This window comes from Manacus vitellinus, unplaced genomic scaffold (assembly GCF_001715985.3).
Source record: "Manacus vitellinus isolate BGI_N305 unplaced genomic scaffold, ASM171598v3 scaffold_6_pilon, whole genome shotgun sequence".
NCBI lineage: Eukaryota > Metazoa > Chordata > Aves > Passeriformes > Pipridae > Manacus > Manacus vitellinus.
This window is the reverse complement of record NW_021940750.1, coordinates 39,076,076-39,093,434: the sequence shown is the minus strand read 5'-3', so window position 1 is coordinate 39,093,434 and position 17,359 is coordinate 39,076,076. Positions and strand designations below refer to the sequence as shown.

General features: G+C 44.8%; 1 protein-coding gene across 1 annotated transcript; it reads left to right on the top strand.

Moving 5' to 3' along the window:
- Positions 1–4,522: 4,522 nt before the first annotated feature.
- ACTR10 (actin related protein 10) lies at positions 4,523–15,806 on the top strand. Its single transcript, XM_029964271.1, has 13 exons — positions 4,523–4,635; positions 6,527–6,599; positions 7,155–7,237; positions 8,218–8,326; positions 9,828–9,935; positions 10,264–10,331; positions 10,627–10,706; positions 11,265–11,300; positions 12,592–12,671; positions 12,763–12,836; positions 13,514–13,595; positions 14,218–14,419; positions 15,330–15,806. Exons 1-13 carry the CDS (start codon positions 4,553–4,555, stop codon positions 15,509–15,511), a joined length of 1,260 nt encoding a protein of 419 aa, XP_029820131.1. The 5' UTR covers positions 4,523–4,552; the 3' UTR covers positions 15,512–15,806.
- Positions 15,807–17,359: the final 1,553 nt, after the last annotated feature.

The following is a 17,359-nucleotide window of genomic DNA, read 5'->3' as shown; positions in this document are numbered from 1 at the left end:
GTGCATGGGCTCATGTGGAGTCTTGGGATGGTGCCTGAAGGAGAGACCTGAAGGCTTTATGAGGGATTTAAGGGACTTGTGAGGAGTCTCTCCCTGCAGAGTTCCCCTTCTTCACACCCTGTGTCAACAGAGCCTTTCCAGGGTGCCCCATCTGCTTCAGCTCCCCCAGGCTGCTCTTGTGCTCCACACACACACACACACACACACACACACACATACACACAGAGAGACCTTCTCTTGCCAGCACTACCTCTTTGTGACTCAGGTGACTTCAGGGGGAGCAGAAGGGGGGAAGGTGACAAGGCTGTGACAGGAGCAGCAGAGAAAGGAGAGTGGATGCAGCCCACGGGCTGGTGCAGAGGTTTGTTCAGGAGACACAGCAGATGGTGGCAGCGACAGCTTTCGGTGTCTCACATCACTCCCACTCATCATCCACCTCCCCCACACACCTCCACCTTCACGGGTCGTAAATGGGGAGTGTGGATGTGGGACAAACAGCACTGCTGCAGGGAGGAAAGCACAGCATCCACGAGCTGCTACAGCAGCTCCCAGCTCAGGGAGGTTTGGTTCAGGGGTAACAGGGCACATCAGTGTCACGACAGCCCACCTTGAAGTCCTCTTCCTTCACGAGCATCCCTTGTCCTCCTCTGCACAAAACCCCGGGCTCTCTGCCTGGCCTGGCTGGCAGTGAGCAAATGTCTAGACCCAGCTCACCAGTTAATAGCTTTTTCAATATTCATTTTGCTTCCCTGAGGAAGAAATGGGCCCCGTGCACTTGGCTGATATAAATACCCGGGGACAGATATTCTGGGGACATGAGCAGGGGCTCAGTTACACTCCTGGACATGCACAACAGCTGCCTGAATAGCAGCTGGGTTTACAGGTGTGGTTATTGCAGGGAAAGGAGAAGGGGAAGATTGGTAGGGGAAAGGAGATGGTTGTAGGGCAAGGCACTACCTTAGGAACCTCTTTCTCAAGTGATCCCAAATTTTCGTTAACACCAACCAAAATCTGTTAGAGACTCCCCTTTCCCAGCCAGGGCATCAAGTCACAAAGGACTCACAAACCACGAACAATATTCATCAGAACACCTTTTATTGATTAAACCTTTTACTATTAATGGAGTCCAGCTGCTATTATTAATAGTGGATAACTTCTCACCCACTTCACTCAAACACACACACTCCCTCTCAGTTTTCCAGCTGGAGCAACAGCTGGGAGGACAATCCCAGCTACTTACACAGCTTGTACTGATGTGCCAGTGGCTTTTAGGTGGGTTTTCACCAGGTGTCTCAAAGGAGGCTAAGGGGGGACCTCATTGTCCTCTACTAGTACCTGAAAGGAGATTCGAGTGAGATGGAGTCAGTCTCTTCTCCCAGGTAACAAGTACAGGACCAGAGGAAATAGCCTCAAATTGTGCCAGGGGAGGTTTAGATGGGATATTGGGGAAAATCATTTCAGAGGAAGGGTGGTCAGGAGTTGGGACAGGCTGTCGAGGGAAGTGGTAGAGACACAATTCCTGGAAGTGTTCAAATAGTGTGGGTGTGGTACTTGAGAACACGGTTTAGTGGTGAACATGGTGCTGGTGCTGCGCTGATGGTTGGACTCGATGATCTTAAAGGTCTTTTCCAACCTTAATGATTCCATGGTTGTGTGAAAGGGTGCCTTGTTTCATCAGGTGCAAGGAAAATCCTCTTGTCTTGGTGCAGCCACCACTTTTCTGGATGCAGAAAGCCCTATTCTGTGGGGCTTATTAATTCCTGGGGGATTTGCTCCCCTTTGGCATGTATTCTCCTCTCTTCAGTCTATTTTTAGGTAACTGTATCTCCATCCACACTCTGAGTTACTTCCAGAACCCATTCCCACAAACTCATGCAAAGGTGCTTTCGTCACAGGCTGTTACAGACCAGAAATGTCACAACCACCTGAGCAAGGCTGTTTCAGACACTTTGAATAACTTTTTTGTGGTGACTGATCCCACCTGTAGCAGAGCTGAAGATTATTTAGAAAAGCTTAATATTTCCTAACCTTGATGGGGTTAAAATCTCAGCCCTAAGTCGAAGTATTTTGTTGTAATATGTAGGCATGTACAAACACAGCTTTTTCTTTGCTCCAAAACTGAATAGGGTTTTGGTTTCTACACCTGCTATTTTGTGAGGATCTGAGATAATACAGCATTCTCACAAACTTTACAGAATGTGTCCTGTGATGTGGCTCTGTGATTTTGAAAGTCCAAACATTCCCCTTCTTCAAAGTGCAGACAGATGAGGGCAAAACCCAGCTGTACTGCTACAATTAAACACTTCCATGAAAATGGCTAAAATTGAACTGATTAAAATTAGATGTAGAGCACTCATGTCCCGTCAGTAATCTCTCACCACAGCTGATCTTCTGCCTCTCTGATCACCAGTCACAGGTGACTCAGTCTTGAAAGCATTGATACATAAATGTCCTGAGCTGAAAGGGATCCACAAGGATCATCAAGTCCAGCTCCTGGCCCTGCACAGGTTGCCAGGGTGGAGTTTATAATTTCTATCCTCACTGTATTTCGAGCTCCTCTCCTTCACTCACCACCTCTCAGCAGTGAAGTGAGGGGGCTTTTTTGCTCCTGAGACTTTTCATTTCTGTTCAAGAGGAAGGATGCTGTACCCTGAAGGTACCTCTGTATTTAGCCTCGTATAAATGACTATTGCATTAAATGTGGCAGACAGAGGATGTGCTGCAGGGTCTGTGGTGGGTTTAAGCTTTTGTGGGGGCTTTGGGAGGACACGAGATGGTTTAATGCAGGGTTGGATGGTGTGGACAGGTGATGTCCAGCCCCTCATAAATCAGCTGTGTGATGTGAATTAACAAATCCCTACATCACAGGCACTTCACTGTGGCTTAAAGCTTGTGATAAACTGAGAAAATGATTCGGGCTAATTAAGAGAAAACAGTGTAAGGTCAATATGACCTGGAAAGAAAAGAAAAACAAATCGTAAAACTTAATTGGGCTCCTATAAAGAGATAAAACAAGTTACCTCCCTTTTACCTTGTGTAGGATTTATAGTGAGAGAATTTTGTTTAGTTAGCTAGATAATAGCATCTTTCTTAAAATTTATAACTTTGTATAGATAACAAGCAAACATCTGCTGAATGTCTGATTTAACAATATATTATGGATGCTTCTAGATAACATTCTTGTTAAGAAATATCTGTGGAATGTCTGACCTAACAATGTGTAATGTTTATACTCATGTACCTAACAATGTGTAATGTTTATACTCATGTACCTAACAATGTGTAATGTTTATACTTATGTATAATGAATATTCATGTAGTAGCTGGAAATAAATGTAGAACAAATGTCTTCTTTGGGTGTGACAGGCGTTGGGAGTTGTTGAACCCCTTCCCTGATCACCCAGCCCTGAATTTGCTCTTATCATATAATAAATTCTGATTGGAAATTGCCCGACTGGGTTTCTATTTCTCACAAGCTCGACCAGCTCTCGCCCCATGGTGTTGCTCTTTCTATGTCAGCAATAGTGAGGCAGCAGGACCAGGGCAGTGACTGTCCCCCGGTGCTGCACTGCTGAGGTTGCACCTCAAATCCTGGGGTCAGTTTTGGGTCTCTCAAGACAAGACATTGAGGGGCTGGAGCACGTCCAAAGAAGGGAATGGAGCTGGGGAAGGTCTGGAGCACAAGTGCAATGAGGAGCAGCTGAGGGAGCTGGGGGGGCTCAGCCTGGAGAAAAGGAGGCTCAGGGGGGACCCTCTTGGTCTCTCCAACTCCCTGACAGGAGAGCGGAGCCAGGTGGGGGTCGTGCTCTGCTCCCTGGGAACAAGGGACAGGATGAGAGGAAATGGCCTCAGGTTGTGCCAGAGCAGGTTTAGATTGGATATTAGGAATAATTTCTTCACAGAAGGGGTTGTCCATCCCTGGCACAGCTGCCCAGGGCAGTGTTGGAGTCACCATCCCCGGAGGGCTTTAAAAGCCGTGTGGATGTGGCACTTGGGGACGTGGGTTAGTGGCGGGCTTGGCAGTGCTGGGGGAGCGGCTTGACTTCGTGATCTCGGAGGGCTTTTCCAGCCGAAATGAGCCTGTTATTTTACGATTTCCTCGGGAGAAGCAGCCCCAGCGCCCCCGTTCCTCACGCGATCGTGCTGGTCGCCCTCACTTCTGGCCCTGCCCTGCCCGCACCACGCTCACGCCCACAGGGATCCCGCCCACGAGCTCCCGCCCCGCCTCCCCCGGCCCCCGCCCCCAGGCCCCTCCGCGGCCCCGCTGCCCTCCGCCGCCGCGCGGAGCTGAGGGGACTCGCCGCCGCAGCCGCCCCCGCCGCCGCCAACGCGGCGGGTCCGGACCACTCTCGAGCCGGCAGGGGTGGGCGAGAGGGGCGGCGGGGCTCCCACTGGCGGCGGCGGGCGCTGCGGCGGGCAGGCGCCGAGGCAAGCCCGGCGCCGCCGCGGAGCAGGAAGGCCCCGCGGAGCCGCGGCGGAGGAAGGAGGAGGAGCGGGAGGAGGGAAGCGGAAAGGAGGAAAAGGGAAGGAGAGGAGGGAGCGAAGGGCCGCGATGCCGCTCTACGAGGGCTCGGCAGCGGCGGGGAGAAAACCCGCCGTGGTGATCGACGCTGGGACAGGCCTTTCACCAAGTGAGTGCCCCGCGCTGCTGCCGGGATTTGGGGTGTCCGGCCTGGAGAAGGGAATGGTGTGGGCAGAGCTCGGAGCCGCTTCCAAGTGCCTGAAGGGGCTCCGGGAGCGTGGAGGGGGACTTGGGACAAGGTATAGAGTGACAGGACGGGGGGAATAGCTTCCCACTGCCAGACGGCAGGATTAGATGGGATATTGGGAAGAAATTCTTGTCTGTGAGGGTGGTGAGGCCCTGGCACAGGTTACCCAGAGAAGCTGTGGATGCCCCATCCCTGGAAGTGTCCAAGGCCAGGTTGGACGGGGCTTGGAGCAACCTGGGCTAGTGGAAGGTGTCCCTGCCCATTGCAGGTGGGTGGAATGGGATGATTTTTAAGGTCCCTTCCAACTCAAACCATTCTGGGATTTTAAGAATAGTTATGTGGGGTTTTCCCCTTCACTCCCTTTCTGTGTCGACCAATGTGGTGCAAAGCCAAAAATAACAGATTTGTTTTTTAATCTGGTGTTTTAGGTTACAAAAAGGTGTAGCTTGCAGTTGAGGCAGAAACACTCAGGTGTTTATTTAGTAAATTCATCTCGTGGCCCAAAAGTGCAGCTTTGCCTCTGCCCTCCAAGTGTCCAAACCCCCCCCTGTGTTACAAACCCCCCTTGTGTCCAAGGGGCCCTCAGGACAAAGGGGCTGTTTAAGGAAAGTTAAACCATATCTGGGGTTAAAACTATCTGGAAATGCTCTCTGGGTGTCAGTGAGCTGATAATTATTATTATTATCTTACAAGAATAATTCTCCCTTGAGCTCTGAGCACTCTTCCAAGGCTCGTGGCCGTGTCCATGTGGATGTTTCCCTGCTGGAAGCCCTGGGAAGTTCCCTGGTTGCCAAAACAGGCTGGAATCACAGGGGACAGGGTTCCTTGTCCAAAACTGGTTTATTATTTAGTTGTATTTCTTTGGGTTTTTTTCAAGTGACAGTGTAGTTGCAGACCAGCAGCAGCTTTGTTACCTGGGAATGAGAGGATTTAACAGGATGGAAGCAAGTGATTCCAGGTGTGGCTTTTTGTGGATTTGTGCCCTGTGGCCAATCAGAGGCTTTCCCCAAATTTATGGTTTTATGAGGTTTATCCCCTGGGCATTATTTATCCAATAAAATGCTCCCATGGGAAAGCTTTTCCTCTCTTTTTTTAGGACCTGTTTTCAGCTTTCATTCTTGTAAAGAAATAACAGCTTAATTGTATGAGAGATGTCTCTGCCCATTTCTAAATAAGGCTGAAATCAGCCAAAAATTCAAAAATTGTCAGGATGACAGGCAGGGAAAACTGCCTGTGCACACTGGGACTGCACAGGAATTTTTTGAGAGACCAAAGAAAATAATTAAATTCTGAACTGTGGCCATTTTAATTTTTTTTTTTTCTGAGATGATCCAACACGTTGACAGTTGCCAACTATGAAAATCAAATATTAATTGACCTTCTGCATTAAAAGTGCTCCAAGTCCAGCAGCTTTTTGGTTTTCTACTGTAGTTTTCTTCTGAGGTTTGACAGGGGTGAAACAAATCTCGGGCACTGAGTTTATTAAAATAAATTGAATTTCTTTTGGTTTTAATTTTCATTTCTTCAGTCCATCGTTCTTGTGTGTTTTGGGAAGAGCAGGTGGGCTTCTGAAAAGTTTGTTTGGAGATTGCTGCTGTTTTTATCTTGTTGGGATAAATTAAGGGAGTCAATAAAAAAGATACAGAATCTTTCTCTATCTTTTAGTCCATCTGTAAATGGCCAGGTAGAAAATCTGTGTGCAAAACACCCCTCTGCAGTCCCAGAAACAGCCCTAATTAATCACTCTCTGATGGTTCCCAGGCCCAGTGTGTTAAACAGTGACTTCAAATATTAAAGTTTTCTTCATTTTCTTTCAGGTGTGGCTTTGCAGGAGAAACAGGACCAAGATGCATCATCCCCAGTGAGATAAAGAAACCTGATGTCTCAAAGGTGAAATGTGTTACCTCAACTGCTTTATAGTGTTTGATGTGTTATGAGATAGAAGGGATTTGCAGGTGCTTTTTCTGTCCATCACAAGCTGTTCTTCTGTTTTCATTCTCTGAATAAAATATTCTGGAATATTATTATATTTTTCAGTATTTTAGCTGCTGCCTTTAGAAGCTTGTGACTTGATACAAGTGATGTGATGCCAATGCTGATTTAATTTGGGGTATTTTCTGAGAAATTGCTTTGCCTAGTTAAGCTTTTTGTACTTTCTTTTGGTAGACAGTGGAGGTTTGGAAAATACTGTCAAATTGCCTGTAATAGTAATAGTGAGAAATAATTATAATAATGCAAAATTAGCATTGATAAACTCTGGAGTTTAGTTATAGGGTGAGTTTCTGAGATGCTTTAAGGACAAAGAGCAAAGAGTGAGTTTTTCTGTGTATATAGTGCCAGATTAGATATGTTCAGGTATAATATATTCTGTATATATCCTATTTCTTCACATACCCTGTGTATATTTACATGTAATCACTGACTGTGGATGTCTTCCCTTCCCAGCCTGTCAGGGTGGTTCAGTACAACATCAACACTGAAGAGCTGTATTCCTACCTGAAGGAATTTATCCACATGCTGTATTTCAGGTGAGAGATCCCTGGCTGGCAGTTCCTCCTCTCTGAGCACCTGCAGAGCTGTGAGCAGGGTCACTGAGCTCTGATGGGTAAGGAGAAAAAACCCCACAAACAAGACTTTAAAAGTAGCTGCCCGGCTCTGTTCTTGCAGGAGAGGTTCAGTGCTGCTGAGATTTGGGTTGTATCACAGCCAGCTCATGTCCTGCAGCAGCAGTTGCTCTCTAGAAATAGAAATTATTTGATAAGTTGCCCTTTAATTGTGCCATTTGTGAAGGGCTCGATAAGGGGAAGTCATTATCCAGGAAGTTGCATTGATTCTGGTCAGGCTGGAGCTCATCCTGTACCAGTGCAGAGCTCTCCACAGTGGTTTGGAAGGAGGAATCTTAATCTGTGGAATATTTTTACCTCAACAATACATCTTTTTATTGTATTTTTAGGACGCTTAGTGGATAACAGCGTTGGACTTAGTCTTTCCTCTTTGCTTCCAATCCTTATTTTTACACAGTGAAAAACCATCACAGGGAAACCAATATTTGATTTCTGGGCCTCAGATCTTCTGGTGTGGGTTGGGTTTTCTTTTCTTCTCTTGTCCTTGGCCATTGCTTTGTAATTGAAATCACGACAATTCCTTTCTCTTCCACGGAAATCAGAAAATCTGTGTCATCATTCTCTGTCTTTTATGATGCTGTGTGGCACTGAACAAGCCAGTAACGACTTATTTTTGCATTTCTTTATATTGATTTAGAAGTATATAGTGGATATTCAGAACTACAAGCTCTGTTTTCCATACCACACTTTTCTTAACTTTTTTCTAGGAAAGCGTTAGGGTTTTTATATTTGTGAAGACGACTCTGGGATCTTCTGTAGGAAATGCTATCTAAATGCAAATTTTTAGGATTTTTTTGGGGAAAATGGGATATAAATATAAGGTGGGTCTAATAATAGGTGCCTGAACTTCCCAGTTTTGGTTTACACGTCTTGCCCTTTTTTAGGCACCTGCTGGTGAATCCCCGAGACCGTCGCGTGGTGATCATAGAATCGGTCCTGTGCCCTTCCCACTTCAGAGACACCCTCACAAGGGTCCTGTTCAAGCATTTTGAGGTACATGTTGTCCAGAAATATGTAAATTTGCCCCACATGCTCAGTGTAGCACTTCTCAGGAGAAGTTGTACTTACAGTCAGTACCAGATGTGGACCAAGAAAGGAAAATGGTGCCAAAACAGCGAGAGAGGCATAAAGAAGAAACATCTGAGGAAACAGAGCTTTGAAGTTGGTTTAAAGGCCATTTTTGTTGCATTCTGGCTCTTCATGAGGCCACAAAGCAGCAGCAATTAGCAAGACTCTGAAAGGTTTCTCTGGCTCATAGGATAATAGAGCTCCCATCCCACTGTCCCAGACAGATCCAATAATCCCCACTGAGCGCTGCCTGGAGCCAGGATTTATATTTAAACACTTGTTAGTGCTCTGTCAGCGAGTCTCCTGGCTTCTGCCAGAGTCAATAACTGCCTGGCACATGACCTGAGCTCTGGCTGTGCTCATTTAGATAAGAGCTTACCTGAAATTAATTAACTTCTCTGCCTAATGAATGTTTTTTAAGACAATTTGTTGAAGAAAAGAAGTCGTGGATGCTCCATCCCTGGAAGTGTCCAAGGCCAGGTTGGATGGGGCTCGGAGCAACCTGGGATAGTGGAAGGTGTCCCTGCCCATGGGATGATCTTTAAGGTCCCTTCCAACCCATCCATACTTCTTCAATTCAGACAGAACAAAAGTTAAAGTTCTTCTTTAAAAAGCAGTGAAACTTTGTCTGCAGTACCCCTTCACTGTGTTTCCACAGCACAGTTTACCAACTATTGCTAAATTTCTACATAATTCTTTCTTACTATTGATAAAGTTTTCTGATGACTTGAAATTGCTGAAAGATTTCAGTGATTTGGTTGAGGGTTTTTTCCAAATTCCCTTACAGGAGTAAAATATGTCTCAGATAAAGCACATCCCATCCAAAATGGTTTGGCAAAAATTACTCATGACTTCAGAGTCATATTTAGATGGAATCACCTTGTAACTTGTGAGGAAGTCAATATAATAATACTGATAGGAGGTTAATTCTCTCTGGTTTCTATTTCCATTTGGTGCAAAGAATAAAAGTGGTTTATTAATACAGGCTCAGTGTTCTAACTTACATCTCTGAGCTCAATGTCAGTAATGTTGCCCATAAATGCTGGATTTATTGATATTTCTGATTTAATTCACACTTCAAGGTGTTCCATGGAAGGAATTGTTGCTATCTAGGAAACTTCATTTGTGGAATTCTGGGAGAAGGAAGTAATTCTCATGCAGTTTTAACCTGAGTTTCCACATTGCTTTGTGGAGAATGTTTTAAGGAGCCTCCTGTGAGCTTGTGTGCAGCAGTGTGTTATCAGAAGGCACACTTTTAAGGGTCTCCTAGCATTTTTGTTCACATCTTCAAGTGTTTATACAACTTCCCAAGTAGCTGTGTAGTGATGTCTTTTCGATGACAATAAGAAACCTGATATAAGACTTAAGATGAGTTGAGTGTTTCTTTTTCCCCATCCTGTCAACTGTCCTTTTGGTTTCCATGTAGGTTCCATCTGTTTTGTTTGCTCCAAGTCACCTGATGTCTCTCCTGACCCTTGGGATCAATTCTGCCATGGTGCTGGACTGTGGATATGCAGAAAGCTTGGTGCTGCCTGTATCCTTGAATTTTCAGCAGTGAGGCTGTTGTGACCAGATGGGATTTTTATAGACTTCACTAATAGGAACAGCTCAACCAGTCTGGCTTTTGGCTGTAGGATGTCACAGCTTGGGGAATCCCTGCACAGCTGACGTGGGGCATCTGTGCTCCCTCAAACCTGGGGAAGGGGGTTCATGACTTCAGCCTTTATAAAACTAGAAATTAGTTTTGGAGAAAAGCAGTCAGAAAGTGTTTCTAGCAGCTAATGCAAGGGGAAAAGCATTTAGTTCCAGCAGACTGACAACTCATAATTGAAAAAAAGGAGAATTTCCTGATCTTCCTGTAGATCTATGAAGGAATTCCAATCCTGAGCTGCTGGGGTTCCCTGCCCCTGGGAGGAAGGGCCATCCACAAGTAAGTTCACAATTATGCATTCCAGGTCACAAATTATTTATTTGTGAAAGTTCATCTTTGATTAATGAGCAGAGATTCTTGTTTTTAAATCATAACTTGCTGCAACATCATCCAGTTTTCAGAGTTACCACTGTTTGGCTTTCATTGCTGGGGTAAAAGCTGTGGAAATTACATCTTGTGGAGTTTGTGTTTAGAAGGATGTGACTGAAAGGGGTAAATATTGTCTGTTAAGGGTAGTACAGAGGACCAGGCTGAGTTCTTGGCTGTCTTTAACTACCTTTGTGCAATGTTTTAGGGAGCTGGAGTACCAGTTGCTGGAGCAGTGCACAGTGGATACAGGATTAGCCAAAGGACAGAGCCTTCCATCTGTGATGGGTAAGGTCTGGGATGTGGCAGATGTTCTGTGAACTTGCACCAGGGAAACTGGATTGATACTAACAGTGAATAAAATGAGTTTAGTAATCACTGCCTCTTGTGTCACCCACATGGATGAATTCTTTCCTTGTATTTGACAGGTATATTATTTTTGTGATAAGCCACTCGTAACAGCAGTTTTGGATAAGGGCTGAGATAAAGTTCTGTAGTAATTAGTAATTTTTCCATCAGTTTTGAGGCAAGACAAACACCTTATTTCACTTCTTAATATCCTTTCTTCTTTGGAAATCTTTAAAATCTTGGCAATCTTTAAAAGCTGCCCCATCCTTGGAGGTGTTCCAGGCCAGGCTGGGTGGGGCTTGGAGCAACCTGGTCTAGTGGAAGGTGTCCTTGGAATGAGGTGATCTTTGAGGTGCTTTCCAACTCAAACCATTCTGGGATTCTATGATTCTGTGAAAGCGAAAATTTAATATATCAAATGTAATTCAAACTTAGTTTAATTCTCCTTCTGTTTAAAAATAAAAAAATCTTTCAATCTAATTTTTTTTTTCATTTCAGGCTCAGTTCCAGAAGACATAGTAGAGGACATAAAAGGTAAGATTTTTTTTTTTTTTGCTTTGTGAAACTCTGGTTTATTAACTTGTGCATTAGAGTATGATAATAATAAGATTGCAATATTTTACATTTAGGACATTATTTCCCTTCTCTGTTTGCCATATTTCTTACCTGCTGGAAGAACCTGTGGCATTTTTACTCTTTGAAAGCAAAACCAAAACTGTGTGTTGAACTCCTCTTTCAGTTCAGCCTGTGTGTTGTTGGGATGTAACTTGGAGATGGATTTGGTGGATGAGCACAGGAAGAGGATTGCACTGTTGTGTAGATTTGTTTGTAGATTAACTAGAAAGACTCAGTTTGTTTTAAAGTTAATTTAAAAAAAGTATGTATAAAAGACATTTTGGTGTGTTAATCAGGTAGGCAAGATGAGACAAGGACTACATTTATATCAGAAAAAAGAGAGTCTTTCTTTGGGCAGAACTTGCATGAATTCCTGTGTAATGTTTCATGTGCAACAGATATAAAAATATATATTTACCTAGAAAATAGCAGTTAGGATATATATCTTGGACCAAATTCGGAAGAAATCCACTGGTCAAATGCAAAATAATTTGTCAAATGGAAGTTGCTTTTCTAATTCCTGGACTTGAGGACAGTTTTCTGAGCAGTCCAGGTTTTTAGGCAGTTTTTGGAAGCAGATATAACACACTAGGGATGGAATCAGGGTTGTCTGTGTACTGGAGGGTTGTTTCTTTGGAACAGCAGTTTATGAAGATGCTTATCTGTGCCAGATACAAATAAATAAGTATATAATAACAGTTACAGCTGGGATACCCATGAGATTGTGCTCTTTCAGTGTTGCCTGGAGGAAAAAAAAACCCTCTGGAATTCTTAGGGTGCTGGGGAGTTGCACCAGGAAAAATACTCCATGATTGCAGCTTGTTCAGGAAAGGAGCAGTGTCTCATTTGAAGTGGTGGTGCAAGACCTGCAGTGGAGCGTTTGACAGCAGGGTACAACCCCTGACACCTTGTGGTGGCTGAAGGCACCATCAGGAACATCCCTCTGACTTCAAATCTTACGTGGTTTGGCTGAGAAAGAAATCCTGCCAGTCCTGGCGTGGTTTGGGTGTCAGATTCATTTAAACTCACGGTCAGACACCATCTGAACCCTGCTGGAGTGTAGAGGCTGCTTTTCTTTGCGTTTGCTTGGTAATGGCTTGGACCAGCAAGGGCCTGAATTGTGTGTTGTTTTCTAAATTGAAAAAAAATAGTCTTTATTGGTGATGAAAGGATCCCACACAGCCTCACTTTGCCCTTTCCCTCTGTGCAGTCCGTACTTGCTTTGTGAGTGATCTCCAACGTGGGCTGAAGATCCAGGCAGCCAAGTTCAACATTGATGGCAGTGCTGAGGTGAGTGGAGAATGAAGCTCATCCTACTCTTTTTGAGGTGGCTGGAGCCTTTTCGGCCTCTAAAATATTGCCCTTGTGTTTTTATTTCCAGCGTCCTTCACCGCCTCCAGACGTGGACTATCCTTTGGATGGAGAAAAGATTCTCCATGTGGTTGGCCCCATCAGGTGAGAAATGCCATAAACAGAGCATTGATCACTATGAGGATATATCTCAACTCTAAAAGCACATTAGTTTGCATAAAACTGAGTTTTAATGAAACACTTGCATATGCTTTTAGTGCCTCTTAAATAAAGGCTTTGTGCTGGCACAGTCCAGGCCCAGCATGGGAGGTGGTGGCTTCTCCAGAGCTCGGAGAGGAAGGTGAGAGCAAGGAGATTGGAGGGGTTGGGGAGGAGAAATGGGTGTTAATGCCTGATGATGAGACAGATTTAGAGACATGAATGAGGAATTTTAGCCTGGAGAAAAGGAAGCTCAGGGGAGACCTTTTCACTGTCTACAATTCCCTGACAGGAGGGTGGAGCCAGGTGAGGGTTGGTCTCTTCTCCCAGTAATAAGTGACAGGATGAGAGGAGATGGCTTCAAGTTGCACCAGGACAGGTTTAGATTGGAGATGAGGGAAAATGTCTTCATTGCAAGGGTTAAGTGTTGGAACAGTGGTGGAGTCTTTTCCAATCTGAAGGATTCCATGATTGTCCCCTCCCCTTTGGCACTGCCCAGTGCATGGGCTGTGTGACAGAGGTGACAATGTGCTGGCAGCAGGAAGTCTGAAGTTATCTCAGCTCTGCTACTCACAGTGTGGTTTTGCCTGTCATTAACACTCACTTTCCTGCCTGTTCCACAGGGACTCCGTGGTGGAAATACTGTTTGAACAGGATAATGAAGAGACATCTGTTGCCACTTTGATCTTGGATTCCCTCGTTCAGGTATCTTTGTATTAAACAATTTATGGAATTCCTCCAGCCTTGGAGATCCTGCAGTTATAATTGACTCAAGACTTTGAGTCCTGCAGGCTGCTCGTTTACCTGAGCTGGAATAAAATTAATTTGGACATCTTTATTACAGGCAGCATATTGGATTTATTGCAGAAAATTTTCTTGGCATATACAAACACTGCAGTTCTTATTATATTTAGGGAAAAAAATGCATTAGAAAACCACTATAAATGGAAATTTTCATTATGTGGTGATGGATGTGTGTTAATTAAAGTTGACTCCCTGTAGTTATTGATGCCATTTAAATAAAGTTTGCTAAGACATAATTTATTGGAGAACCAAGGACTTGGGCTGACATGACAAACACTTCAATTAGAATTCCTTATGCAAACAAATTGTTTAAGGAGGTCTGTGCCTGGACCCCTCACCTCTGCACCTCCAGGCATTTCCCTCTGGCTGATGTTGATTATGTTCCACTTAAATATGGGAAAACAGCAATTGGAGGGCACGGAAATGGACTGAGTGTCTAACAGACTTCTGAATGCACTTCAGGCAATTCCAGTTAAAATGATTTTTTTGGGGGTGTTTTTTTTTGCCTCCCTGTTTGCATTAGTGCCCCATAGACACCAGGAAGCAGCTGGCAGAGAACCTGGTGGTGATCGGGGGCACCGCGATGCTCCCGGGATTCCTCCACAGGCTCATGGCAGAGATCAGGTACCTGGTGGAGAAACCCAAGTACAAGGAAGCACTGGCCACCAAAACCTTCAGGATTCACACCCCACCTGCCAAACCCAACTGTGTGGCCTGGCTGGGAGGTAAGAACGGGAACAACTGAGGGGAAAAGGTGAAAACAAACCTTCCAAGTGAGATTTGTGATGAATAAACAGCAGGACAAGTGAGGTGAAGCGTTGACATCGAGCTGCAGTGAGCTCTGGGGAATTGTTAGTGTGTGGAGTAAAGCTCCCTCAGGGATATTTGGAGGGCACTGAGGGTTATGGGAGCTTTTAAACAGGTGAGGAGCAGTTGGAAACAGGTGAAAGGTGAGGTACTGGCTCAGGTGCAGGACAGAGCTACCTCCATACTAACAAGGCAGAGCAGAGATTCCTACATGAGATAATCTCCTTATGGAAAAATCAAGTTTAATCACTGATGGAGGAGCTATGGAAAGGCTGCCAACTCCCTGTGCTGGTCACAAGTGCCAGTAACTAACACCATAAACTTTTAGTTTTCAAACCTCTTATTTTTAGGATTAGCAAACCAGGACAGTTTCTAGGCACCAAGTTCTTGATGCTTTTTTTCCCTGGCAGCTCTGGTCAGCTGCCACGGGCTGGACCTTCTCACAGCTTGTGTGAACTTGTGGGATAATTTTTTGGGGAGAGGAAATTGCCTTGAAATTGCCTTGAACAACCCCTTACAAAGGGGGTTTGGTTGAAGTGCTTAAAACAAAAACTTTTAGGAAGCTTTGTCATAAGAAGTTGGTTAACCAGGCCAGGTTTGCTGTCAGCAGAGAGTAGATGATTCTTTGTTTTCAGTTACTTTCAAGGGACATAAATGGAAGCAGTTTGGGATTAGCTGGGCTACTGAAAAGGAAAAAAGGAAAGCCTTTAATTTGTGGGACAGAGCTGAAAAACCCCAACCAGTTGAGATTCCGGATGGGAAGAATTAGAAAGTGAAATTCAGTATGTCAGATTTCTGCAGTTTTTTTCTTCCTTCCCAATAATGCAGGAGCCATTTTTGGGGCACTCCAGGACATACTTGGGAGCCGATCCGTGTCCAAGGAATATTACAGCCAGACAGGCCGCATTCCCGACTGGTGCTGTCTGAACAATCCTCCTCTGGAAATGATGTTTGACGTTGGAAAAGCACCCCCACCACTGATGAAAAGGGCTTTTTCCACAGAGAAATAAGCACCTGCACGTTACACAAGGATTCTGCACCATTTCAGATACATGTGCACTGGGTTTCGTTTTTTTTATGAAGTACTTTGTGTGTAACACTATTAAATATCAGCAACCTGGATGTTTTCAGGGAGTGTAGGCACTAACACTATTTAAAAACATGTCCAGTTATAGTTTAAAAACTTCACTCTGGCAACTCCTGTGCTCTTTTGTCTCGTTCTGAAGAAATTCTGCACTGTCATGAGTTGTACCCTCCTGAGTTGTTTGTTATTTATCTGTATAGTAAATGGCACTGCTGAGAGAATTTGTTGTGAGAGATTTTAATTTTAAATATGCTTAGAAGAAGGAGGGGAAATATCCATGGAAGGAAAATATGTATGGAAGGGTTTTTTTTCCTGCCAAGTTCTGCATTAAAATATTCCACCCTCGAATCACCTGTGAGGAAATGGTTTGGGGCTATTGAGGAAAGGTGGTGGGACATTATTTCCCCTGGACACCATCCTGTTTTGAGAGTTTTAGCAGAGAACTCTTGTACCTGTAGTTCTGATGTAATGCTGAGCTGAAAACTCTTCTGGTATCTCTCCTCCAAGAAAGATTTCAGAATTATAAATGGTAATAAATTATTGCAAATTAATTGTAAACAGGGGTGGGAGGGCAAAGTTGACTCACTGGCTCACTTGCTGTCCTGTTTCATATGTGCTTTGCCTTAACACATGGTGTTAGTTGGCACATGGGAGGAGATGCTCCCTTTAATTTAATGGTTTTCAAATGAAAAAAGCCTCAAAACCCAGGAACTGCTGTTTCAAGTGTTAGAGTCTGTGTTAGGTGAGACTTTGCTGGTTGGTGACAGAGGTCTCAGAGTACTGCCAATGATTTCTCCCCAGAGGTGCTGGCAGAAGCTGTGTTTTTAAATTGCCTTCTTCCCATTTCAGATGAGCTGCATGGCTGTTACAGAGAAAGCATGGAAAAACAGGTGTAGCTGTGAGAAGTTGTTTTATAGTCCTGGGATGAGGTTGGTTTTTTAGGGACCATGTTCTCGTGGAATTCCAGGCTGGATAAATGGGCGCTGTCCCAGTTCCAGATGCAGAGCCAGCCTCAGGTATACAGAACACACAGGCCCAGGCTCTGCTGCTCATTTTCTGTTATAATTTGAATAATTTGGGCTGCACCTCTGTGACCCTGGTCATGTTTTACCTCAATAAGAACTGAGCCAGAGCTTAGCAAGGCTTGCTCCCGAGAGGAGAGTTTTCCATCAGCACAAGCCCTGTGGAGCTGGGAGGGATTACTCAGGTTCTCAGAGGGAAGGATGAAACTCCTGTGGAGCCCGTGGTCGTGGTGGTGCAATGATGTCATTTTCCTGAACTGCAGCAGACTGCAGCTGAGGAAATTCAGGATATTCTTAGCCTTTTTCAGGATATTCCTGTGCTGCTGTGCACATGTACCCTGGAACTCTCCTGGCGTGTTCTGCGACCTTGTCTTCATTCTGCCCACACAAATCCTCTCCTGTGAGGTTTCTGCATCACTGAACAGCTCCAACAGCTGCTGTTTCTGGCAGGACCAGAATTCCTGACTCCTGTGTTTCTGCTGGGCTGAAGTGCAGAGTCCTGGGACCTGTTAAGGACATAAACACGATTCTTAGTTCATGGAAGGGGTGAGAAAGACTATTAATGGCTTGCCCTGGGAAGCCCTTGGAGATCACACCCTAAATGTGTAATTGTGTAGAGAGGGGGTTGGCTGGTTTTTTTACAGCCTGACTGTTGTAGTTCTTCCCTCCCTGGCACGGCAGAGATCCATGGATCCTCACAGCAAATTCACAGTGAGCACACATGATTTATCCTGAAGGACAGTGGCAGACAC